The sequence below is a fragment of the Schistocerca nitens genome, chromosome 3 (genome assembly GCF_023898315.1).
Source record: "Schistocerca nitens isolate TAMUIC-IGC-003100 chromosome 3, iqSchNite1.1, whole genome shotgun sequence".
NCBI lineage: Eukaryota > Metazoa > Arthropoda > Insecta > Orthoptera > Acrididae > Schistocerca > Schistocerca nitens.
This window is the reverse complement of record NC_064616.1, coordinates 858,924,772-858,952,285: the sequence shown is the minus strand read 5'-3', so window position 1 is coordinate 858,952,285 and position 27,514 is coordinate 858,924,772. Positions and strand designations below refer to the sequence as shown.

At 42.3% G+C, this 27,514-nt stretch overlaps 1 protein-coding gene and 1 pseudogene across 2 annotated transcripts in view; both read right to left on the bottom strand.

The window, feature by feature from the left end:
• LOC126248888 (uncharacterized) overlaps positions 1-24,021 on the bottom strand; it is a 349,630-nt gene extending 325,609 nt beyond the window's left edge. For both annotated transcript variants that reach the window (XM_049950347.1, XM_049950348.1), the window contains exon 1: positions 23,904-24,021. In XM_049950347.1, coding sequence (XP_049806304.1) covers positions 23,904-23,917 — 14 coding nt within the window. In that variant the 5' untranslated portion in view covers positions 23,918-24,021. The remainder of the gene's footprint in view (positions 1-23,903) is intronic.
• Positions 7,923-8,040, bottom strand: LOC126249877 (5S ribosomal RNA; annotated as a pseudogene).
• Positions 24,022-27,514: the final 3,493 nt, after the last annotated feature.

Sequence of the window (27,514 nt, the reverse complement as noted above, 5' to 3'; positions counted from 1 at the left end):
TACGCGTTTAATATCTTTCTAACAAAATTCTCACATTGGAAGTCGGTAACTATATACATTAAGCAACTGAAGAATTAATATGAAACGAAACTAATTATTTTCGATGTACAATTTAACCATGCCAATCACGTTGGAGAACAGCGCATCTCACGCAAATGTACTTCTCTTTAAGAATGTTAGCTTTAAAATCCAAAGAAAATAACGCAAAGCAGCGATGTTAATAATTAGATAACGCTGCTTTACTTCTTTAAAGACACACACTGCATTCTTGAATAGCAACATAAAAAATGTTCAAAGCAGCGAGATGTCTGGCACCAGCCCAGTTTGGAAACCGCGCACACAATGAACAAAGTAAGTTTCCAATGTCAATACAGCATTTCACAAACCTTTTACTCACTCCATTGTATAGTACTTCGCGCTCGGGCATTGAGTTGCTGCAGTGCAGCAGAGCGAATGACACCCGGTATGCGCATATGTTTAGAAGCTGTTACGTTCAGGTCATAACTGCGCACCAGCAGAATTATGGCCCAACATTTCGCTCTGGGTTGATTGCTGTGGCTGATACCTTACTGCAAGTGCCCTTCCTTCTCCTTAAATGGCCGAGCGGTTCTAGGCGCTACATACTGGAACCGCGCGACCGCTACGGTCGCAGGTTCGAATCCTGCCTCGGGCATGGATGTGTTTGATGTCCTTAGGTTAGTTAGGTATAAGTAGTTCTAAGTTCTAGGGGACTGATGACCTCAGCAGTTAAGTCCCGTAGTACTCAGAGCCACCTGAACCAACCATTTCTCCTTAAATTATGGGGTCAATTTGGTGACGTTTCCTTCTTGCATGTGTTAACAGAATCTGTCGCCCACTAAAATTATCTGGGACCAAAACGATTCAATACTCGTGGCTTGTGCCACTCATTACACCAGCTCAACCCGTGCGACTTGCTGCCGAGAGCGATACTCCAACTGCAGCAGTACGAAAATGCAAAACATGTCTCTTGTTTCCATCCGAGGGAGTGATCTCAATGTTAAGTTACGCAATTTACAAAACTAGAACAGCCTGAAACAAGCAACTGCAGTTCTCGTTTTAGCCTCACCTGGGATATAATGTACAGAAGCAGAGGAAGACTAAGGATGAGGAGGACATGGAGAAGAACCAACAACAACCATCTGCATAATACAGAAAAGAACTTTTCTAATTCCACGAGTCAATTGATTAAACATCCTCTCCAAGGGAGTAAATATTTTAAGTAAATACATGTCTATGATAGAATCTTACTGCTGTGGGAAAACTGTGTCGAAGATTTAAATAAAGCAGTTTACTTCGAAATTTATTGTGTGTAAATTAAGTAAGTAATTGACCACTTCACCAAACGTCCGCGGTTCAATCCCTCATCTGTACTAGGACTGTTTCTCTACTTATTAAAGTTCTTTCACCTATAGCAGTGGCTTGTCAATGTGAAAAACACTACACTGTACCGCTATTCACAGGATATGTCACACTGTTGGTAAGTCATTTCAAACGTCGAAGGGTGTTAGAGCAGCCCCTCCAGTAGGATCACGCCTAGTAAAGAACTAGTGTCCAAACCAATCTTCGGGTTCAGGATAGCTTTCCCCTCAGTCTGATTATAATGTAATTACTACATTCTAAGAAATGTCCTTGGTTTGATTTTCTGATCTGTTACTTCGCCACATGCTTGTACAACTGCATGGTATTTTGAGTTAAACCCGCGAATAACATCTACATCTACGTGATTACTCTGCTAGTCACAATAAAGTGCCCGGAAGAGCTGTCTCTCTACCGTTCCACTCTCGATCGGCACGCGGGAAAAACGAGCACTTCGGTTTTTCTGTGCGAGCCCTGATTTATTTTATCGTGATGATCATTTCTCCCTATGTACGTGGGTGCCAACAAAATGTTTTCGCAATCGGAGGAGAAAACTGGTGATTGAAATTTCATGAGAAGATCCCGTCGCAATGAAAAACGCCTTTGTTTTAATGATTGCCACTCCAATTCACGTATCATGTCTGTGACACTCTCCCCTATTTCGCGATAATACAAAACGAGCTGCCCTTCTTTGTACTTTTTCGATGTCATCCGTCATTCCCACCTGAAGCGGATCCCACACCGCACAGCAATACTCCAGAATAGGGCGGACAAGCGTGGTGTAAGCAGTCTTTATTAGACCTGTTGCACCTTCTAAGTGTTCTGCAAGTGAATCGCAGTCTTTGGTTTGCTCCACCCACAATATTATCTATGTGATCGTTGCAATTTAGGTTATTTGTAATTGTAACCCCTAACTATATAGTTGAATTTACAGCCTTCAGATTTGTGTGACTTATCGCGTAATCGAAATTTATCTGATTTCTTTTAGTTCTTATGTGAATAACTTCACACTTTTCCTTATTCAGGGTCAATTGCCACTTTTCGCACCATACAGATATCTTATCTAAATCATTTTGCAAGTCGTTCTGATCATTTGATGACTTTACAAGACGGTAAATGACAGCATCATCTGCAAACAACCTAAGACGGCTACTCAGATTGTCTCCTATATCGTTAATATAGATCAGGCACAATAGAGGGCATGTAATACTTCCTTGTGGAACGCCGGATATTACTTCTGTTTTACTCGATGTCTTTCCGTCTATTACTACGAACTGTGACCTTTCTGACAGGAAATCACGAATCCAGTCGCACAACTGAGGCGATACTCCGTAAGCACCCAGTTTGGTCAGAAGACGCTTGTGACGAACGGTGTCGAAAGCCTTCTGGAAATCTAAAAATATGGAATCAATTTGACATCCTCTGTCGATAGCACTTATTACTTCATGAGTATAAAGAGCTAGTTGTGTTTAACAAGAACGATATTTTCTGAAACCGTGCTGACTATGTGTCACTAAATCGTTTTCTTCGAGGTACTTCATAATGTATTAAAAACTTTGAGACTACCTTTACTGTTGAGCACAGGTAGCTTATCATCCCGATGCGATCAGCTGTAAGCTTCACGACCCAAAGGCACGAATGTTTAAATCTCATGTTAAATGAGCCGCCAGAATCAGGGAACGCCACATCACACACACACACAGTCTACAAGTGACTAAGAAATTTGAGGGTCACGTTTCCAGGTCACAACGAAACACGAGCCGGGTGGCGCGACACAATCGGTTTGGCAATGTTGTAGCACCCAAAAAGAATGGTTGTCATTTCTTCCAGTGTAAACGAGCAGACTGTGCGAAATAACCTACACTTATTTATATTACAGGTAAACTGTCAGTCCCTGCATCAAGCGTCGATCCTCTGAAGATATTCAGGTATTTCGTTGCAGTTTTCAGGAGTTGGAATGTTCTTATATGCAACAGCTTCGTTCGCCAACAACATTACTTAGCATCCGACACTTTTCACGAGATCATTCATATACGTCGTGACAAGTAACGGCAGAATAACACTCCCGGCGTTCCTTTTATATCTTCCGATCTCATAGCGCGAAAAACGACGTTTTGGGTTCTATGTGTTATGGAGTTTCGAGTCGAGTCGCAAACTTAGCCCACTGAACATCCGAACATAAAACGTGTTGTTGTGCCGTCCAGTTAATACACTCCTGGAAATGGAAAAAAGAACACATTGACACCGGTGTGTCAGACCCACCACACTTGCTCCGGACACTGCGAGAGGGCTGTACAAGCAATGATCACACGCACGGCACAGTGGACACACCAGGAACCGCGGTGTTGGCCGTCGAATGGCGCTAGCTGCGCAGCATTTGTGCACCGCCGCCGTCAGTGTCAGCCAGTTTGCCGTGGCATACGGAGCTCCATCGCAGTCTTTAACACTGGTAGCATGCCGCGACAGCGTGGACGTGAACCGTATGTGCAGTTGACGGACTTTGAGCGAGGGCATATAGTGGGCATGCGGGAGGCCGGGTGGACGTACCGCCGAATTGCTCAACACGTGGGGCGTGAGGTCTCCACAGTACATCGATGTTGTCGCCAGTGGTCGGCGGAAGGTGCACGTGCCCGTCGACCTGGGACCGGACCGCAGCGACGCACGGATGCACGCCAAGACCGTAGGATCCTACGCAGTGCCGTAGGGGACCGCACCGCCACTCCCCAGCAAATTAGGGACACTGTTGCTCCTGGGGTATCGGCGAGGACCATTCGCAACCGTCTCCATGAAGCTGGGCTACGGTCCCGCACACCGTTAGGCCGTCTTCCGCTCACGCCCCAACATCGTGCAGCCCGCCTCCAGTGGTGTCGCGACAGGCGTGAATGGAGGGACGAATGGAGACGTGTCGTCTTCAGCGATGAGAGTCGCTTCTGCCTTGGTGCCAATGATGGTCGTATGCGTGTTTGGCGCCGTGCAGGTGAGCGCCACAATCAGGACTGCATACGACCGAGGCACACAGGGCCAACACCCGGCATCATGGTGTGGGGAGCGAACTCCTACACTGGCCGTACACCACTGGTGATCGTCGAGGGGACACTGAATAGTGCACGGTACATCCAAACCGTCATCGAACCCATCGTTCTACCATTCCTAGACCGGCAAGGGAACTTGCTGTTCCAACAGGACAATGCACGTCCGCATGTATCCTGTGCCACCCAACGTGCTCTAGAAGGTGTAAGTCAACTACCCTGGCCAGCAAGATCTCCGAATCTGTCCCCCATTGAGCATGTTTGGGACTGGATGAAGCGTCGTCTCACGCGGTCTGCACGTCCAGCACGAACGCTGGTCCAACTGAGGCGCCAGGTGGAAATGGCATGGCAAGCCGTTCCACAGGACTACATCCAGCATCTCTACGATCGTCTCCATGGGAGAATAGCAGCCTGCATTGCTGCAAAAGGTGGATATACACTGTAGTAGTGCCGACATTGTGCATGCTCTGTTGCCTGTGTCTATGTGCCTGTGGTTCTGTCAGTGTGATCATGTGATGTATCTGACCCCAGGAATGTGTCAATAAAGTTTCCCCTTCCTGGGACAATGAATTCACGGTGTTCTTATTTCAATTACGAGGAGTGTAGAATATACGGCATGCTAAGTCTGCTTACAAGGGCAAAGGAAAATTTATCTTTCCTTCAATCCGTAATTCTGGCATTCGTCCTGATATACGGACAAGGACAGAAGCTCGAATCAGGCGTTCAGATGCACCACCCTAGGTGTCACCCGCGCACCTTCGTCGCGCACTTTAAAAATGTACCTGTACACCCATTCATCTCTGGTGCTCCTCTGGTCGCATGGCGTCTGAGCGCAGGTATGCGCAATCTATGGTGTGACAAAGGGGTGCCTGTCACGCTGGCACCTACGAATCAGTGAAATGCTGTTATGTACAGGAGCATTTTAATGTGAGCAACGAGCGTGCCCAGGTGGCACCGAGGGTGTTACAGAACTGGAGAGCCATAGAGGATCTCTTTCCCGCTTTATTCACTCGTGTGTCAATTTTGCACCCCTCCCCCCACCCCCTCCCCTCCCCTCCCATCACGCTACAGCAGTGCGCGAAAAGGCATAAACGCCTTTTGCCGCTTCGGATCACGTTCGAATTTCGTCGAACAGTTTTGAACAGTCCATAGTGGTTTCACCGTGTATACCAGAGCAAAAATTGCGGTCGTACTATATTCCAATGGGATCAGATCACGTTCAATGCGCCTGCAGTCCCCCGATGTCCTTAGAGAAGGGGTGTGTCAATAGTGCCAAACATTGTCACGAACATCATCCTGCTGCTCATCGCACTGCGAACTGTCATTTGTGACGGCGAAATGTGTGGAAATTATCGTCCTTAGGGTAGGTAGGTAGGTAGGTAGGTAGGTAGGTAGGTTGGTTGGTTGGTTGGTTGGAGGGACCAAACAGCGAGGTCATCGTTCCCGTCAGACTAGGGACGGATGGGGAAGGAAGTCGGCCGTGCCCTTTCAAAGGAACCATCCCGGCATTTGCCTGAAGCGATTTAGGGAAATCACGGAAAACCTAAATCAGGACGGCCAGATGCGGGTTTGAACCATCGTCCTCTCGAATACGAGTCCAGTGTATTAACCACTGCGCCCCCTCGCTCGGTCCTTAGGGAAGGGTGGTTTCAGTGACGCCCTTTATACCACCTCTTGAGGCCTTTTCGTGTCGATTCTGAGCGGCGGTTGTGTGAAATTATTTTCCTCGGGTACCCATAAGAAAACAGCATGATTTCAATGCTAGGCATCGCGGATCTGACCTCCATTGCGGAAGCGTCAAAATAGGGGGTGGGGAGGGGGTGAAAGGTGGCTAAGTGAGTGTGTGACGTGCCTCCCATCGTGCGACACATCAGCGAAGGCGTTGGGCAGAACTGTGATGAAATTTTGTGTCAATGTGACATCGTTAACTCACCTTACACCTCACAAACTTCCGAGCTCTGGCGTCTTTTTTTCCGCAGGTGTCGACACATTACTGTTTGAAGCGTCACCGAGCCAGAGGTTGACGTCACAGGGCGCCATACTTTTGCACCATTACAGAGGAATGGTGTAGGCACCTCTGAGATAAATTTCGAACTTTTGCTTCGCAATGGGAGACAACTATGGGGTTTCGAAAAAGTTATCCTTTAATTGGGTTGCACAGTGTAGTTGTAGGTATGATTAATGGAAGATTCGTAAGAAAATGTGTTTCACTCACAAAAGAGCTAGCTTTAAAGCCCTTTTTTTAAAAAAAATCTCCGATTACTGCTCGTTAACCCGGTACTCTTGACAAGTAGGATTGACAGAGAAGGTGCGAAGAGAAGCAGCAGACAGCTTATTACTTCCTGCCGCACACATATAGCGAAATTGCCATGTAGGGTAAATCAAAGACATTCGTATTGATACAGTTTCCGACGGTCTTTCTTTCAGTACATCTTTCCCGAATGCAACAGGAAACACGCTGCATGGTGGCCTGCCAATTATAAATGTAGGCGAAATCAGAATATCCTGCAGCAGCAAGCGTTACTGGACGCTTCTCTGCGACTTAAAGACACCAAGAACCTACATCCGCGTCTGCACTCCACAAGCCATCTTATGATGTGTGGTGGAGGGTGCTTCGTGTGTTTGAAAGCATCCACGTGAGCTCGAATCGCCCTAATTTTACATTCGTGGTCTTTTTCAGATATATCTGTGGCTAGAGGTAATATTTTGATTGACTCTTCTAGGAACGTACCCTCTTAAGATTTTCAAAAAGTTCGGCTAATAAGATAATTTACGATCCACAATAAGACAAACTAGCAAAATCTGTCAACGAGAGTGTCCAACTTACAAGGGGAGGCCACAGCTTTGGCACCACAGACTTTCTTCAAACTTCGTGCACCTTTAGTAGGCCGTTAAAACAATTTAATGTGCAAGTAGTAAGGTGCACTACTCTGGCAATTCCGAGAAAATCGCAAGAGATGTTTTACGCATCTATTATGTAACGGATGTATCTGGGCGTAGGCGCTCCATGTTAAAAGTTCATGGTGGACATGTGTTCAGCGTTCGCGCTTCTTGACACAAACGTGAATGAGGCGACGGTTCGACTCCTGCCCAAAAAAACGTAATTTTTTAAATGTATGTTTTTATCATCACTGGACATATTATTTAATTTATATGACATTTGAGAGGTAATATAATTGAAAAAAACACGTGTGTTTGCGTGAGGTTTTAGTGAATTTCATGTTATATGACAACTTACTATTTTTAATTAAATTTCATTATTAGAACAAACATGTAAATTATCGACAAGTAACTGAAGAAACGCATAGAGTTTTCCTGAAACTGTATAGCACTCCGTCTTCAGGCCACGAGTGGCCTACCGGGACCATCCGACCGCGGTGTCATCCTCAGTGGAGGGGCGTGGGGTCAGCACACCGCTCTCCCGGTCGTTACGATGGTATTCTTGACCGAAGCCGCTACTATTCGGTCGAGAAAGCTCCTCAATTGGCATCACGAGGCTGAGTGCACCCCGAAAAATGGCAACAGCTCATGGCGGCCTAGATGGTCACCCATCCAAGTGCCGACCACGCCCGACAGCACTTAACTTCGGTGATCTCACGGGAACCGGTGTATCCACTGCGGCAAGACCGTTTCCCCTGAAACACTATGCCTGTCGTGATTTGCGAGATCCCTTATACATGCAGTCTGGTAAGGCACCCGGAACTACTGTGTACCTCGAGGCTTCGAGCTGCAGACACAGTTCAAATGTGTGTGAATTCCTAAGGGACCAAACTGCTGACGTCATCGGTCCCTAGACTTACACACTACTTAAACTAACCAATGCTACGAACAACAACAACACACACACACACACACACACACACACACACACACACACACACACACGCGCGCGCGCCCGAGGGAGGCACTCGAACCTCTGGCGGGAGGGGCCGCGCAATCCGTGACATAGCGCCTCAAACCGCGTGGCCACTGTGCGCGGCGCAGCCACAGTGGCAGGCCCCATTTGGCAGTTAACCTATGTAGCGGTGAGTCTTGCTAATGTGGCAAGAACTAATATCACAGAATTTACACTTGTACCACGAAAATGAAGGTTTGATCGGAGGTCGAATCGTTGCTTCATACACGTTCGTCTTCCGAAGCTCGAACGCAAACCACTTGACCACCATGAACTCAAACGTACGGCACCTAAGCACAGATACATCAGTTACGTAATAGACGCGCAAAGCTTCTCTTGCGATTTTCTCGGAATTGCCAGAGTAGTGTATCTTACTACTTGCACATTAGGTTGTTTTAAAGGCCTACTAAAGGTGTACAAAGTTTGAAGTAAGTCCGTGATCCGAACGTCGTGGCCTCCCCTTGTCAATTAAGTACAGTTGTCTTCAATACGAAGCTTCATTTTACACCAGAATGCTTTACCAGGGATGGTCCTATTCGATATGGCACGGCCCTGCACTCCTACGACCTCTGAACTGGCTAACTCGACCAGTTCTGAGGAGATCGATAGTTTAACATAGACCGACCACGATGCAACATTGCATTTTTAAGATTTACAAATCGTTGCCAGAGGAAGAAGCGATAAGTGACAAAAAAAAAATCCTAAGAGCGAGTGGGTACTGGTTGTCTGGCACTTAGCCGCTGTTCACACGTTCTAAAAGCACCTCAGCCGGTCCGAGAGCAAACGGATTGCACAAAATACAACTGAGCTTCTCCGATACAGGCTGCACGTAATAACTGCTTCGTGTTTTATTGTCGATTGTTTCTCGACGCTCGGTGAAGTGAAAAACAACGGGAGGTCTTACATCCTGCTAGTTTCACGAGCGAAATCAAAATTATGATCATCGTAAAGAAGAAAGTAGTTAACCAGCGTATCGAAACTCCTAAAGCAGTATTGAGCATTGCAACACTATGTACGGAACTACACAAGATGCAAACGAAGTACTGAATATGTACCTTACTGTTACCACCAGCTGTATTTATCCGACGGAGCGTAGTTTGGTATTGTAACTTATCACGTCGATACGCGAGAACACGTGGCGATCCGGTTCGTACGAACAACGGCACAGTTCGGTTGTGGGGCAGCGTCACACATGCCCTAATGCAGCTAGCGATGCACAAGAAATTGAGGTCGACAGGTACGGCACGGCGTCCCATTGTTACAGCAGGGCCAGGCCACGGCCAGCACTACGAAAGCAGCGAACAGTGATACTCCGCTGCGGAATGCAATTTGTCATGATCCACTAACCAGCCGATAACACACCGGTCGCATAGAAGGCACCAAAAAAAAACCTACCTCAAGTGACTACAGAACCGCTCATTCGACCTTAACAAGCGATAGCAATAAAAAAAACGCTTAGCATTTAACTGGACAAAATCAGAAGCCAACATTTTCTTCAGCAGCGAACCAATAGCCCTAAAAAAAGAGAATTACTTGAGCTATACGAGGGAATGTCGGGTTTACCAGTAAATGCTCAAGCAGTAACGTGATGGTAAAGAATTTTCGTTACTCAAACTAAGACCCATTCTATGTTGTAGGGGGTGTCCCAGGCAACGACGACATTTCTATTATTTCATAACAGTTCGAGATATTGTCCTCCGTGGCCTTTGGAGTAGCGTCACTTCCTCCAAAACCGTGAAGTCGAGGGATCTGGTTTGGACGTGGTTTTTAAATCAAATTTGTCTGCGTCTCCACTTATGTAGCAGCAGTTGCTGTTTTTCCTTCAATCCGAAAACTGGTTTGCTGTAGCTATTCACACTAAACTATCAGCAGTGAGCCTTTTCATCTCCGGATCACTACTTCCATTTGAACATACATACTTTAGTCAGGTCTTCGGCTCTCTCTCTCCAATTTTTAATCACCACGCTTTCTTCCATTACCAAATTGCATATTGCTTGATACCTCAGGATACTTCCCATCAACCGTTTCCTTTTTATAGTCAGAGGTGTATCACAAATTTCTCACCCCCCCCCCCCCCCACCACCACCCTCGAATACAATTCAGTATCTCTGCATAAGCGATGAGAAAAAGCTGCTATTTTCTTCGTGGGTGCTCTGTTTATCGTCCACATTTCACTTCCGTACAAGGCTAGACTCCAGATGTCATTTACAGAATACAGAGGTTTCGAACTTCATATGCTGTGTCGTCAAAACACGTAAAAACGAAGTTTGTAGAAGACAACTCATTCGAACCGAAGTTGTTTAAGTCTACTTGAATGAATAGTCTACAGGACAAGCTTATAAAAATATTACAGACACCGTAACAACGATACCGATAAGTGTCAAAACAAAGGAACGAGTTATGTCGTATCGTTGATACTTTATGCGCTGAAATACGGCTTTTTTATGTGGAGCAATATATGTTAACAGCTTTCGAGAGTTACTGACAAAACCCCTGGTGTGATTTAATGTCTGCAATTAACCTTCTTGCAAATGTAGGTGGCAAATGTTGAGGGTCGTCAGTCTTTGTACGGCTATGCACCTTTTACATGCAAGCAGGGGCGAGAATGCGTTGAGTCGGTACCACTGTTCCCTGTGTTCATCAAAATCAACGAGCGTTATACACTGCGAACTTCAGTTTTTAAGGGATCTCTAAGGTTGAGGAAGCAAGCACATCGTTCCACTTAAAAATAGTTGCTTCGTTATCTTGGCAGTTATATTACGATTATTAACTATACCCCAAAATGCCCGTTTAATGCAGCTTGAAAACCTTGATTTGACATCTTTAATGGTTTGTGTTACGTTAGAAGTGTGTGGATCTCTGTCCCGCCTCCGAACAGATATTAGAGCGCTAGTATCACTTTCGTTCCACATTCCGGCCAAGCAACGATGCTGTAAATACTGCTTCACCAGATAGTTTTACTTCGTTAGTAAAGTTTAAATTCTTTCCAAAACAAATCGTTAATTTGAGAGACCATTTGGCAAATGCAGTGGATGCTGAAGACTTTCATACTACGGACTATACGGTTACCGCAACAACACTTCGCCTTGTCATGAAGCGTTTGAAACTCATTCACCTTTATCAGCATAGAGCAGATTAACTACTAAGTATTTATGTATTTCTTCTGACTGTGTGCAATACTTCCCTATGTTCACTGCTTCATCAATCTGATGAACGAATTGTGAATATCTCCATCAGAATACCATCAATCATAGACCATTACTTTGCTCGGTTAAGTAAAACAAAGTTTGGCATTATGCGACATTGTAGAGACCTCCGCACTTCATCTTCTGTTCGTTGGGTTCGCGGGAATACCATTTATTCTGCTTCTTGAAATTCCCAAACTTTTGAAACTGTCAAGATAATGTAACCACTCGGTTTCTTCCAAACCGTATATATTCATCACTAGTGATTATTGCTAAAGTCATTGTGAACAAATTATATACAGGGGATACACAAAATGTGAACAGTGGTAATAACGAGATGGTTGTGTTTGACAGTCATCAACGCAGGTAAGTCAAGTGTCGCGCTGGACTGTACGTGTTCAGTAAGGACTGGGCATCAGTGCAGGCTATTTACGAGTAGTGCACACTTCGTATTTTCATTCAGAGGCCGAGGTCGACATGAAATGAAAGACCTAACAGTTTCACAGAAGGCAGATTATGGGGACCCGATTAGATGGAGCATCAGTAACCACGACAGCCAAGTTATTGAAAGTTTCAAGAGACACTGTTTGAACAGTCATGACAAGCTACACAAAACATGGAAAGACATCATCGGGTAAACGTAATAGTGGGCGAAAATAAAAACTTAATGAGAGATCGTCGAACGCTAACACGAATTGTGTCAAAACACAGAACTACCGCGGCGAAAGTGACTGCAGAGCTCAATGGTCATCCTCGAGACCCCGTGTCTATCGCCCACTGTCCACGGAGAACTCCATAAAGCGAATATTCATGGACGAGCTGCTATACGGAAACCATTAGTGATGACAACCAACGCAAAGAAGCGTAATACGTGGTATCAGAAGCATAAATGCTGGACGGCTGATCAGTGGGAACACGTCATATGGTCCGACGAGTCAACATTTTCGTTATTTACAACATCGGACCGGGTTTACGTCTGGAGAACGCCAAAAGAACCCTCAATCCTGATTGCTTGATTCCAGCGGTTAAGCATGGAGGTGGAAGTGGGATGGTGTGGGCAGTCATATCATGGTATTCTGCTGGTCCCACTATTACTCTCAAAGACTGTTACAACCAACGATTAGATGAACATTTTAGGTGATCAGGTGCACCCCACGATTAAAATGTTGTCCCCAACAATGATACCGATTCACACAGTCAGGATAGCACAATCGTGGTATGAGGAGCATGCAACTGAATTGCAGCGTCTTCCCTGCCCAGCACAGTCTTCGAACTTGAATATTATCGAACCCTTGTGGACGGTATTGGAGCGCAGACTCCGGAGTAGATTTCCGCCTCCCTCGTCACTACGGGAGTTGGTTGGTTCAAATGGCTCTGAGCACTATGGGACTCAACTGCTGTGGTCATTAGTCCCCTAGAACTTAGAACTACTTAAACCTAACTAACCTAAGGACATCACACACATCCATGCCCGAGGCAGGATTCGAACCTGCGACCGTAGCAATCGCACGGTTCCGGACTGCGCGCCTAGAACCGCGAGACCACCGCGGCCGGCACGGGAGTTGGAAGAGGTTCTGATCGAAGAGTGGCGTAACATTCCACTGGAGACAATACAGTCATTATATGCCAGTATTCCAAGAAGAATCGCAGCTGCATTACGGGCAAATGGGTGTCCAAACAATTATTAATAAACCACTCCCAAATAAGCACAGGTGTTCACATTATTTTGCCTATCCCCTGCACCTGAATATACCGCCTGACAAAGACCGACACAGCCAGAAGACATGGCCGCATGTCAAGCGAGCGCGCACATGCACACTATTCTCTGTGGCAAGTAGAACGGCCACCAGAGTTCATTGGGATTGTTCGTGTTAAGTGTTGTTACCAGGTATGATTGGCCACAAGGATACTGTGAAGGATACGGAAATGCTGCATACTGTATGAGATTGCAGTTTCGGCACCTAACAGAGAACGAAAAGGTTCTCATTGTGGGTTGGATGGCTTGTCGAATCGTGCAACGTTCAGATTTGTGGGGCATTCAGATGTGATAGTGCCCTGATGTTGCACTGCATGGGAACGTAAGGGCAGGCATACTCTTCGTCAAAGTATCGACAACGTATGACCATCCCACGGGATGATCGCCGTATTGTGCACCAACATATTGTAACCCCTTCACATCTGCGCTTGCCATCCGAGAACATGTAATGGATTCCCTGCAACGTTCTGTGTCATCCCGCACCATTGGTCGAAGACTAGCAGCAGCCGGAGTAGGAAATTGCCGTCCCATGCGTAAGATGCCGTTAACACCGACGTGACCGCGAAGCATGAACTGTTGATGAATGTCGTTGCACTGTGCTCTGTGATGAATCACGGTCCTGCACTATGCGGATGACCTTCGGCGAGTACAGCGGCAATCTGGGAAGAGGTCCCATTCTTACAATGTTTCGGTCAGGCACAGCTGTGTTGCCGCTGGCATTATGGTGTGAGGAGCCTTCGGGTATGATTTCAGGTCAGTGATTTTGGGAACTCTGGCGATACAACGGTACGTCACGGACATCCTACATCTACATATATACTCCGCAATCCACCATACGGAGCGTGGCGGAGGGTACCTCGTACCACAACTAGCATCTTCTCTCCCTGTTCCACTCCCAAAAAGAACGAGGGAAAAATGACTGCCTATATGCCTCTGTACGAGCCCTAATCTCTCTTATCTTTGTGGTCTTTCCGCGAAATGTAAGTTGGCGGCAGTAAATTTGTACTGCAGTCAGCCTCAAATGCTGGTTCTCTAAATTTCCTCAGTAGCGATTCACGAAAAGAACGCCTCCTTTCCTCTAGAGACTCCCACCCGAGTTCCTGAACACTCGCGTGATGATCAAACCTACCAGTAACAAATCTAGCAGCCCGCCTCTGAATTGCTTCGATGTCCTCCCTCAATCCGACCTGATAGGGATCCCAAACGCTCGAGCAGTACTCAAGAATAGGTCGTATTAGTGTTTTATAAGTGGTCTCCTTTACAGATGAACCACATCTTCCCAAAATTCTACCAAGAACCGAAGACGACTATCCGCCTTCCCCACAACTGCCATTACATGCTTGTCCCACTTCATATCACTCTGCAATGTTACGCCCAAATATTTAATCGACGTGACTGTGTCAAGCGCTACACTACTAATGGAGTATTCAAACATTATGGGATTCTTTTTCCTATTCATCTGCATTAATTTACATTTATCTATATTTAGAGTTAGCTGCCAAAATGCAGTTGGTCGCGAACAGGCGACTATAAGTTTAGAATGCACGACGATTACCACTAGACCACGGGCTCAGACCTGTGTCCTCTCAAAGTGCCGTTTTTCAACTGGACAATGCTCGCTCACACATGGCATGTGTCTCTATGAACTGTGTGCGTGATTTTTTGGTACTCCCGTGGCAAGCAAGATCTTCAAATCAGTCCCCAATAGAACATGCGTGGGAAAGCTCGGACATGTCACTGAACTGTATCTGTAACAAACGTCTGCAAAATATTCTGACCTCAAACACAATGACCGGCACGGAGAAAAAACTGCTATTTGCAAGGCAACCAGCAGGGATTCCAAAAACATCAATACGCGCTGCTCAGCTCACGCTTTTCGGACGAAATTGACAGCCTGTACATGGGCATTTAAGCAGCTTCAATGGAACGGAGAAAAACCTCGATACTTCTGTGTTTGCTATGTAAAGTGTCGATTGTGTCATGTATACAAATTGCTTTCTGAGAAAACTTGAGTCAATATTTTGAAAGAACATGCCAATCAAATTATCACAGTAAAATAACCTAATAATCGAATTAAAAGTATTTCTTGCACTGCTGTTAATTTTAATGTAATTCTATTATTATTATTATTATTATTACTACTATAAGCATAAGCACGAGACGTGCCCAAGGCAATTTGGACAACACCCTTTACCCATAGCGCCCCCAAAACAAACAAACAAACAAACAAACAAACAAACAAACACACACACACACACAGTAAAAGGGAAAATGCACTGTTCCATTTATTAAGGCATTACACCATCTCGTATCTCACGGAGTTTCGCTGAATCGCCTCCGTCTGCCATCAGTCCTCATTAGCGGGGTTCCACAGAGTTCCAGCGGACTGAATAGGCGCGCGGGCTTTCTGCTAGTGTCTCCCTCCGCAGATAAAGCACGCTTTCTCGGAATTTCAGCTGACCACAGTCTTTACTTCTTCTCTCTACAATTAGAATTCAACGGCCGCGCCACTTCGTGCCACATCGCACGGTTGAAAATACATATTTGGCATATATAAATGATTTTAATAGTGTAACCATTAATGTCAGAACATAATGGTATCTTATTTTTCCACTCTTTTCCCTTAACCATCTTGTCTCCACAGTATACTGACTCAATGTCAACACAAAAAAGTTAATAAGTCAGCAGGAATTTTGCAAAACTTTCAATGCGACACAAGTTGTCTGTATAACCACATTCTAGGAACATCATTCTTGTTCCTCATAAGACATTTATGCACTGTGCGAAAATTAAATCTCGACTGCGTGTCATGTCTAATTGCAGTAACTTAGAGCAAAATGTGAATGAGGGTGCAAGACCGCCAGCACAGTTACAAAGTTACTGTATCTACTGCTTTGTGTATATGTTCATATTAAAGTTCGTTTTTTCCTTTCTCTTTTAATTGCTTTATTGTAATGCTAGTCACCAGAAAATGTTATAGTCGGGTAATATTTAGCACCTACAGAAAGGGCAGCTGCACAATTCTAATGTAAGGCTGCATCTAATTGACATGGTATTCAGACAAGGAAATATACTATGACCATAACTTCCATATAAGACTAAACTGAAGTATTTAGATTGATTTACATCAGTATCAAACTATAATTTATATCTTAGCTTTCCACAAAGATTTTAGATAGAAACATCAAGCATATGCATGACAAGAGGACCACAATACAAAGAGAGAAATGTTTGTAGACCCAAGGGTCTTTCCACAAAGAAGTCTATCATCCTCTCTCTCATTAGCCAAACAGTAGCTTTGAAGACTGATAACTATGGTTGCCTTGCATGAGTGCTACACTTTCTAAACAATCTTATTTACCTGGCAGACTGTTCTGACCCTACTGTGGGGGCTGAATCAGGGGTGTTAGTACACAAAATTGATTTATCAGTTTTCTTATTTAACTTGTGCTTAAAGTACGTAAAGAACTTCTGCTACTGACAAACTCTAAATTTTAATATTACGGTATCTGTGTAATGATCCGTTATCTATTTGCCACAGATAAACTCATATTTCCATATTAATGGATAGTGCTCACAACTGTTGAATATACTGCTGCTGTAATACTGTATTTTCAAACAGCTTCTAAAATGTCACAACTAATTGAGGGAGCATTGTTGCTACTCAAGTAATGATCGCCAAAGTTGGCTAACATTCTTCTACAGATAAGCTAGTCAGAAAGTTGTCCTTTTATTAATGACTCACCGAAAGGTATGCCAAACTCTGTATACAACAAATAATTAAAAGTTCTTTCCACACTCATCTCTGGGAACGCTGTGTTCATATCTGGATATAACAGTGGGTGTCCTCTGACAACATCTGGCTATCTGAGGTACTCTAGTACAGACCACTCACTCACTGCATCTATGATCCACAATACCCCACTTCTTGTTTTCCAGGGATACGAGAAATGTGCCGAGTGACTGCAAAAACCAGACAGCAAACTCAACACCAGGTTTGACACAGTTATGTTCTGTCAAGCACATTTTCCTTCATTTCTTCCATTTCGTCTGAGGCACACACATGCTACTCATGAAAAATTCATTACAAATGGAGCACAAATTCAGATCTGAAAAGAATGGCAGCAGAACTGACTGTGTCCTTTTTCAAAGGATCCATACTGGCATTTACCTCAATCAATTCACAGAAACCCTGTAACAATACATCTGGATTGCTGGACAGGGATTTGAACCTTACAATCTGGAACGCAATTTCAGTGTGTTGACAACTGCACCATCCCACTCAGTTCTAATGAGACCTGATGACACTATAATATTTAAACAAACTGAGCATAGTCTCATAAATAACATAAAATTATGTTTGATGAAACCAAAATTTGTTCCATATGTCAACCTACTGGGACTCCGTCATCAGAGATCAGAATCCACAACAATGACTAACTTTAACCTACAGAAATTCGCCAACTCACTTCCATTTCAACACAAGTAGTTGCACCATGGCAACCGAAAGTGTTATTCCACCCGTCTGATTTGACCCATGAGGTAACAGTGTCATGTGGCACCATGGTGACAGTGTTTTTGTGTTTGTTGATTTCATGTTGGGGCATTTTGTGGCACACACTTGTGTTGTTTCAAAGTTGTTCGTTAGGTATGTCAGTGAGTCATTTGTCATTGTGAGTTGAGTTTCAGGTCGTTATTGGAAATTTGTACCAGTTTGCTATTGTGTTACTTTGATTTAGTGTATTGTGACTGATGGACTCTTGTTTTTGTTTGGAATTATTAATAATGTGCATTTCTTAGAATTGGATACTTAATACTATTCTTTTTTCCAGTCAGGGATGTGACACAGAAATTTATGAGAACGTCGTTGCTTGTTGCAACAGGTAACGATATATTGCCTATGATCACATTCCTACAGTTATTTGAACTGATCGCAGACAGTTTGTTTTCTTTTTTAGTGAGAGAGAGAGAGAGAGAGAGAGAGAGAGAGAGAGAGAGAGAGAGAGAGAGAGAGAGAGAGAGAGTGTGTGTGTGTGTGTGTGTGTGTGTGTGTGTGTGTGTGTGTGTTTTTGGGGGGGGGGGGGTTTCCCAAGACTTACGTAATGTGTAATGATGGCTTTGGTTGGCAAGTATTTTTTGTTGTTTTATTAATTTTTTACTGTAGTGGCACAAACTGACTAGAAGAACAGATCAGTTGGCTAGGACATTCTGAGACATCAAAAAATCCCCAATTCAGTATTGGAGGGAAATGGGAAGGAGGAGGGGGGTCGTAAAAATCGCAGAGGGAGACCAAGATGAATACAGTACTCAGATTCAGAAGGATGTAAGTTGCAATTGTACTTCGGCGATGAGGACTGCACAGGATACAGTAGCACAGAGAGCTGCATCAAGGCAGATTTTGGCTGGAAAATGATGCCAATTACAACAACAGCATATGGTATATGTGTTCATAGTTGTTTATGCATATCAAAATTGATGATGTTGATGATGCAAGTTTTCATGAATTTTGGGGTTTTTCTTGTTAGCATTTCATAATTGTTGGATTGGGGCTGGCAGGTATTATGTATATCAGTTTGCCATCACTGGTTAGGTTACATTTTTGATACTAGTTATGGGAGCGATTTTTGGTTTGTTGTAATGTGAACTTTGATTTAGATAGATAGGGCGAGTGAAGGTTTGGATACCGGATTTGATGATTTGGACGTATTGGTTTTTGGCACTGTGAGCTTTGTTTTAGTTGCCATACAGGTTGAGTGATATTTGCAGTATTGGGTTTTGGAGCTGTGTGGGTGTTCATAGTACCGAGGGCTTTCTGTGAACTATATATGTCAAGAAAACTTTGTAATACCGGGTTTCCAAGTTGTGTGTGGGTTACTGGGATCATTGTCTTTACTTGAGATATATAAGTCAAGTTAGAGTTACGGTGCCAATGGTATTATTTTATGCATTTTTTGGTTGTGTTTAAGTGGTAGGAATCTCATGTGCTTAATTTTTGGGTTAATATTTGTTTTTTAATGGTATTGTTATTCTTATTGTAAAATACATAAATTGTCCCCACCCAAAACCCCTACTTCCAGAAGTTGTCCCATTAGTTTCATAATGTTGCTGGAGTTAAGTACTTCGTATTGTGTTTTACTTATGTTTGTTCACGGGTGTAGTGAGTGCCATAATGGTCACCAAACTGCGTATGCTTGAAATAGTGATGTCTGCCATTTTGATGTCACGGGTCAAAAGATACATCAAATTACCTTCCATTAGGAAGTAGAGTGGTGAAATTGCATCTTTCAGTTTTGCCACAGCATTAGCATTCCTAAATGGCTCTGAGCACTATGGGACTTAACATCTGAGGTCATCAGTCCCCTAGAACTTAGAACTACTTAAACCTAACCAACCTAAGGACATCACATACATCCGTGTCCGAGGCAGGATTCGAACCTGCGACCATAGCGGTTCCAGACTGTAGCGCCTAGCATTCCTAAATCGCAGATATTAACACAACCGCTGACAGTATAACACCATGATGTCACTGACTGACCACTAACAGATTGCTTATTTATTACATAATGTCATTACAGCAACAGTTACAATTAGTCACTCCTGACGACAATTACTGAGGCTATTGTTGAAAGTTCAAGTGATTGAACACAGAATGAAGACAAAGAAACTTTATACATCTTTCTCTTACCTTTCTTCATAAAGAAGATTTAATGCAGTGCCCAGAAACTGAGTGCAACAGCTGCTGATGAAATCAGCTACCTGTTGAGAATCCCAGTGCCAACACTAATCTTCCTGTGTGTTCACATTAACATCTGACTCCTTTAGGCCATACGTTTCACCTTCAGTGAGGTCCGCCCCCGGTAGCTGAGTGGTCAGTGTAATGGAATGTCAATCCTAAGGGCCCGGGTTCGATTCCCGGTTGGGTCGGAGATTTTCTCCGCTCAGGGACTGGGTGTTGTGTTGTCCTAATCATCATTTCATCCCCATCGACGCGCAAGTCGCCAAAGTGGCATCAAATCGAAAGACTTGCACCAGGCGAACGGTCTACCCGACGGGAGGCCCTCGTCACACGACATTATTATTACTATTACCTTCAGTGAGAATACATTAACTGAACTGGCATTAGTGACTACTTGTTACTACATTATCACAGATTCTTAAGAACTTAAGAATCTTCACTGAGGAAAGGAGGCAGGAGTAGCATGGAAAAAGATTAACAAACATCACACAGTGTTACATGGGACTGAAATGAGATGGCCTCGGAATATCAAACATCATTCTAGCTAAATTTCACTTCTGTGGATGAATTCTTTTAGAATGATTTGCACTTTTTCTTTGTTTTCCTAGAGAAAACTTTTTACAACAGATTAATGGTCACAGATGTTCTCTACAAATATAAGGAGTGAACAACATAAAAGTGTGTCAAGATGAATTTAAACACAATGTGATGTAAAAGAGATACACACACAGCAATACCCATAGTATTGTGATTCTTAAGGTTTTCCCTATGGATCAAAAGACTGATTACAGAGCCAGATCATTTCTCCTACCAATATTTCAAATGGAAACTACCCAACCATTTTTACAGTAAGTCTGAGATAATTGTGTTTATTTTACATGCAAATACTTGTCTCCAGACCTTTTCTGCGTAGTGCTCCAACACTGACATTTTTGACATAATTTGGAACCAATTTTTGTGTATCCCTTTTACAGCAATTTGCCAATGGTGACAATAACTAGCAGTAGACAGTTTCCCTCACACTGCCACCGAAGTGAGTTTCCTTCACACTGTCATGCACAGTTGGCCAGAAAATAATAACATGAGATGCTGAATGCAAAGAAAACCACTGGCAGCCAAAACAAGGTTGCATGGAGGCCAAAGAAAATGCTCCGAGGAAACAATCTAAATTGCTATGCTTTTGTATGGGATTATTACAGATGAAAAAGTTTATGTAGCTACTATCAATGGTGAACTGAACAATGCCACAATTTTAACATCTGCATATCAAGTTTAGATAAACAACTGATATAACTTTCACACAGCTCACAACTTCATGCAAGGAGAAAAATAAAACCTTGCATGGTGCAGTTATTAAAATAGCAGCTGCAAAGTGTTGTCAGAATTAATCAATGAAATTTCCTGAAGGACCAACATTTTCTGAACTTATTAACCATGCATTAGAACAGCCTGAAACTGCTGAGTGTTTGTGAAATACATTCCTATTACTTAAAAGTTTCATTACATTTGACATAATTTTGCATGCACCTGTCCAGGATGTATCATTCTGGGCCACTTCATGAGATGGCAGCAAATAATGTACTCTTAAAAAGTTACAGGAACTACAGGTACATTAGCGTACACCCCAATTTTATGTTTGGCTTGGTCTGTTAAAACATTAATATTTCATCATTCCGTGGAAGAAAACAAAACAGAACTAACAAATGAACAGATAACATTAAATACTTGGTAACAGCAACAGTGAAAGCAGAGACGTAAGGTACATAAGAAATATCTAGTTCATACTGGACACTGCAGTGACGTTAAATGGGCACATTATCTCATAAGACTTAAGATTTTATTCTATTAACAACCAAAAGCTCAGACCTCTGTAATAAATTGATTAGTTCACCAACAGCAACATGTCTTTCATTAAACATCAGGTATCAAAAAGGATAATTATGCTAAAGGTCATTTACCAGTTCAACTAACATCAATATGTACACACAAAAACAATGAAATTCCTGAAAACAGGGCTCCATTCTCATGGAAGCAAGGTATGTATGTCAATAACTTAATTACAAAAGTTATTAACTGTGATCAATTCTGTTATCCTGTTACACTACATGGACAGACATTTCATATACGTGATCATTTCAATCATTTGTTTATTAAGTATCATGCCTAAAAGTTACAAACAGAAAGTGTGTACAATTTTCAGGCAGTTTTAACACTCCTTTTTATGTTATGCACAGTCACTAATTATGTGGAAAGTTCTACTGTCAGTTTCTGTCTCACATGCAGTGTCACTTTACATCTGTATTCATTTACAGTTCTTCTGTCACAAAGTCAACTGATTTTAAGCTAGCTTTAAAACCATAAAAATATAGATGTGGTTGAAATGTTTCAATTCAACTTCAGTGCTAAAATAGTAGTGAGAACTGCAGAAAGTAATAACAAGATACAAAGGTCAATGACTGGAAAAATGTGTTATTCTCTAACCTGATATACAATATTTTTATTATTTATAAATTGAAATAAGTGGTACCTCTCTCTCTGAGCCAAAATTAATTTAGCAGGTCTCATGTTCTCATTATGTGAACACACAAAATATAGCCCAACCACAAAACTGATGAATATTCATCATCCAAACAAAGCACTGGAGCAAGTCTCATTTTGACCCTTTTGAATGTGAACTCGAAGTGGAATGCTTCTTTTCATAATTTTTTTAAAGTTCTGTTTGCTAACAAGCAATCATAAAGATATGTGCCAGATTACCAGCCTGTTATGTATGCATCATAATTTGCAATGACAGAGTCATATACTTGGTAATTCACAACTCCCTTTATGTAACAATTCAATGCATAACAATCATATTCAGTGTATGTATACTGATAGCAATGAGTGTTTCTCTTAAAACAATCAAAGTCAAAATGTGGCACACACGTCATATGTGCATGACAAAGACAAGTACAAGGAAAAGGTATTTTACTTGAAAACAAGGCAAATGCTGTCAGGCTTGTAAAAAAAAATGAAATACAACACCACGGAATAACAGTAAATAATTATATTTCTTATATGATCTCCTTTGCCACAGTAACGGTCCGCAGTAAATGTATCATCTTGACACCGCACTCATTACTGTTCTGTAACAGAGCACAATCTAAAAAACTTTTTCGATGTGTTTATCCGAGCTAACAGCAATAGATAAACAATTGCTAAATTTCGCAGAGACCGCAATAATATTCCCACTGTCACACACACAAACATAACGTACAATTTCCATCATAATTCTTCGAATATTATCAGCGTATAAACAACTTATGTTTGCAAACGACTCTTACCGAAGCACCCTTACAGCTGACTGACAGTCTAGAAGAAACAGAAGAATTGACGGGGTACGAATGGAAACTATACACTGCATCCAAATGTCTGTTGATTAACTAAATGCAAATTACACGGCAGTTCTCGGCGCAAATGGCTTTCTTTCATAATTATTCTAGAGGCTGGCTGTACATCGTAAATAACGATTCTGGCGAAGATCCAATGTATAGCTTTCAGGATTATTGTGCAGTGAAATTTTCGTTTCACGAGAAACGGTATAATCGTAATGAGCGTCTTTCCATCTACAAAGAACGCAATAACACTAGGTAAATATGTATTCCACCGACAAAAGGCCACTTAAACCAAGGTGGTAAACAATAAACGTAACCCACATTTGTAAACAAACAACTGTCAATTACTATTCATATGAATGTAAGCAATCCAATGACGAACTGTAGGCACTGCGTCATTCGTAAAGAAATAAATATCAACTACAGAATAAGTAAACAGCTTTTACTTTACAGAATTAAGGCCAGGCCCACTTAATTAAGTATTGATTTTGCTATGGGGACAACAAAATGCACGCGAACTATCCAAACATGAAAAACATGTGATTTCATACCTTTCAGATGACATCCTGACGACTGATGAAAAAAATGTTATCACTTGTCACTCATCACTGCACACAAATTCTCCACCGACTACACCCGTGTAAGAAATTACCTTCTCGCTGCCATTTTTGAGCATTCTGACTACCACAACCAAGACAACGAACGAAAATAAAAACAACATTCACTTGCCGATCACATATGATCTTACTTTGACTTACACGTGTAAAATTTTATAGACGGTATTATTACAAACAGTGGCAAAATAATCTGTAGTTGCAAAAATCTATTCAAAATATTTGAACTGACTGTGTTAGTTAGACACCGCCGGCAGACGATTTTTGTCAGTACACTAATATATCTTTCTTTTCAAGCACGTCCTGTATATACCAATGTTTTCCAAGTGTTCAATCAAAGAAATACCTCGTTGACGATAGGAACAAAAATACAATTATGTTTTATTCTGCTCACGAAGCAGAAGTACAATTGCAAAAGTACACACATTTATAATACAAGAAATCGGCAAACCTTTCCAGAATTTTGGCAAAATAACGTTCTCTATCGCATAAGTAAAGTTATCAGTTGTTGAATATTATCCGGGCATTTGTGAGAACATTGGTAACGCAGTATTAAATACTGTAATACAACGATCACAGTTCTGTATTCAGCAATTTAAAGATTTAATAAAGAAAGTAACAAGCAGAAATTAGTGTTAATACAATTATTATTTAGTGCTCTCTGCGGAACGTTGTAACCCATATAATGGCAATAGAATGAAGGTAAATTCACGACATGGCTTACGTTCTAAAAGAAAAGGAGTAAGTGAGGAATAGGGTCGTTTCATTGATTAATGTTAAAGCGGATATAAATCAGATGGTTGGATGTCTGAATCAAAAAGCCTGACAAGAAAAATTTATTTGCCCGTCTCTAAGCATGCAATCGATGTCGCCATGAATAATTTATAGTAGGTATTACTCAGTGGGCTTGGCAAACACGGTATGTCGAAAAGTCTTGTTCTGAATCAAGATAGGGAAGCAACAAGAAAAGTTTACGATGCATTTGCTGGATATACCAGCTTTCCACGTTTGTTGTAATTAATTATGTAAGGGAGCATCTCATCAAGTATGAATTACATAGCAATTATAGGAGGAAGATTATGCTTGTGCAGAGAAAACCAAATTTCGCGAGTACGCGAAGTTAGTTACCCATTCATACTGTGATCATCTGAAAAGATTTTAACCATCCGTCAGTCAGCTGTGATAATTACAGTTTTGTTACTGGTGGCGTGACGAGACATCTTGTGAAATGTTAGTACATGACTCCTCTGAAAACTACATACCGGTTCAGAACCCTACTCACGATAGAGCTATATTAGATGTAGGGCTATGGCAATAAATAGACTTGACGTCTTTGAGGATGGGCACATCGACGCTAGTATCAGTGACCATGAGGCGCTTATACAGACAATGATTACCGAAAATATTCAGTAAACTAGATAAAGAAGTGGTAATGCCACAGCGCAGTGAGGAACATGAAACCTCTAGCTAAGGACAGATGCACGTAGACGAACTGTGGCTCAAGTTTAAAAGAATAGTTTACCATTGACTGGACAGAAGTCAATATAGTTGAACTGTCAATGATGGATGAAACCCTCTACGGTATAAAGTCACTGTAAGGAAATCACTAAAGAAACAGGCTGCAGCATAATAGCCGCTAAACAAAGCTAAGGGTTATAGACAGACAAACATTAAAAGAAACGTGTTTGGCTGTCTACAGGGTGCACAGCTACCGCAGCAGAGTGTTGTCCAAAGATCTTTCCCAAGAGCCAAAGAAGTGGTGGTCATTGGAATGGCTGTTAGTGGCACCAAAGTTAAGTGTCCAGTCACTCACGGATGAGAAAGGAACTGAAATTGAGAGTAGCAAAACAGAAGCAAAAATGGTTAACTCCATTTTCAATTGTTCCTCTACAAAGGAAAACCCAAGGGCACTGCCCAGTTCAGTTATCATACAACTGAAAAAACGAGTTAAATAGAAGTCAGCCTCAGTGGCGATGAGAAATAGCTGAAATCGTTAAAACTGAGCAAAGATTTAGGGCTCATTGGAATCCCTGTCAGATTCTAAACTGAATTGGAGGCTAAGTGAGGCACTCTTTATCTATAATCTATGGCAGATACCTCGAACGAGGAACCATGCCCAGTAATGGGATGGAAGCACAGATCACACCCATCTACAAGTAGGGTAGTAGAAGTGATCCATAAGACAGTCTTCCAATACCTCTTAGATCCATTTTTTATATAATCTCAGAACATATTCTGAGCTCAAAAGTGATGAGGTATCTCAAAACAGAATGATCTACTCCATACAAGGCAGCACCGATTCCGAAACACTGATCATGTGAAACACAACTCGCAATTTTCTCACATTTTCTATAGGCGAATCTCTATAATTGTAACGTGTCAAAGTGATGGGTAGAAATCAATACCCCACATCTACCTATATGATGTGTGCGTGTATGTGTAGAGTCAATACATAGCCATATTTACAGATTAATTTCTTATTTAACTGTTAAATTATCTAGTCCACTCCACTACCATCTATCGTGCAACTGACCCATGCAGCTTGAAACTAAGTAACCACCATGATATACTCAAAACTGTGGGCCAAGACAGTCTGGTCGTTGCAGTATATCACGATTTCCGAAAAGCAGCTGACTTAGTACCCCATTTATCTCATTAGTAAAAGTACAGTTGTATGGGGTATAAAATGAAATTTGTGAACGGATCGAGGATTCTTTGGCAGGAAGAATGCAGCAAGTTATCTTGGCTAAAGAGTTCTCTACAGGTGTAGAAGTAGCTTTGGGTGTGCCCCAAGGAAGTGTGTTGGGACTCTTGTTATTCACGTTGAATACAATATAAATACTAACCTCAGACGTTTCACAGATGATGCAATTATTTATAATGAATCTGAGAAAAGCTGCACAAATATTGTCATATACTGATAGGATTTCAAAGTGGTGAAAATACTGATTTAAATTTTAAAAAAAATTAATATTGCACACTTCACAAGACGAAAAAACCTACTTTCCCATGACTATAATATCAACAAGTCACAGTTGGAATTGGTCAACTAATACAAATGATGGGTGAAACAACTAGTAGGGACATGAAATGGAATAATCACACTGTCTCAGTTGTAGGTAGAGTAGGTGTAGACTGTTGTTCATTGGAAGATTACTAGGGAAATGCAGTCAGTCTACAACTGCATATAAAACACAAGTATGACCCATCCTGTAATACTGCTCAAGTGCATGGGACCTGTATCAAATAGGACCAACAGGTGATACTGAATGGATGGAAATAAGGGGAGTATGAATGATCACAGATTTGGCCGAACCATGGGAAAGAGTCCCTGAAGATACTGAGGAAATTGAACTGGCAGGTGACTGAACATAGATGCAAACTATCCCATGAAAACCTGCTCAGAAAGTATCTACAATTAACTTTATGTGCTTAGTCTAGATATATTAGTGACGTGCATGCATTGTATTGTACAGATGCCAGATGTCAGTTTGTGGTTTGGTGTTCCATGTCTGTGGCACACGGACAGTCAGTACAGGGACACTTAA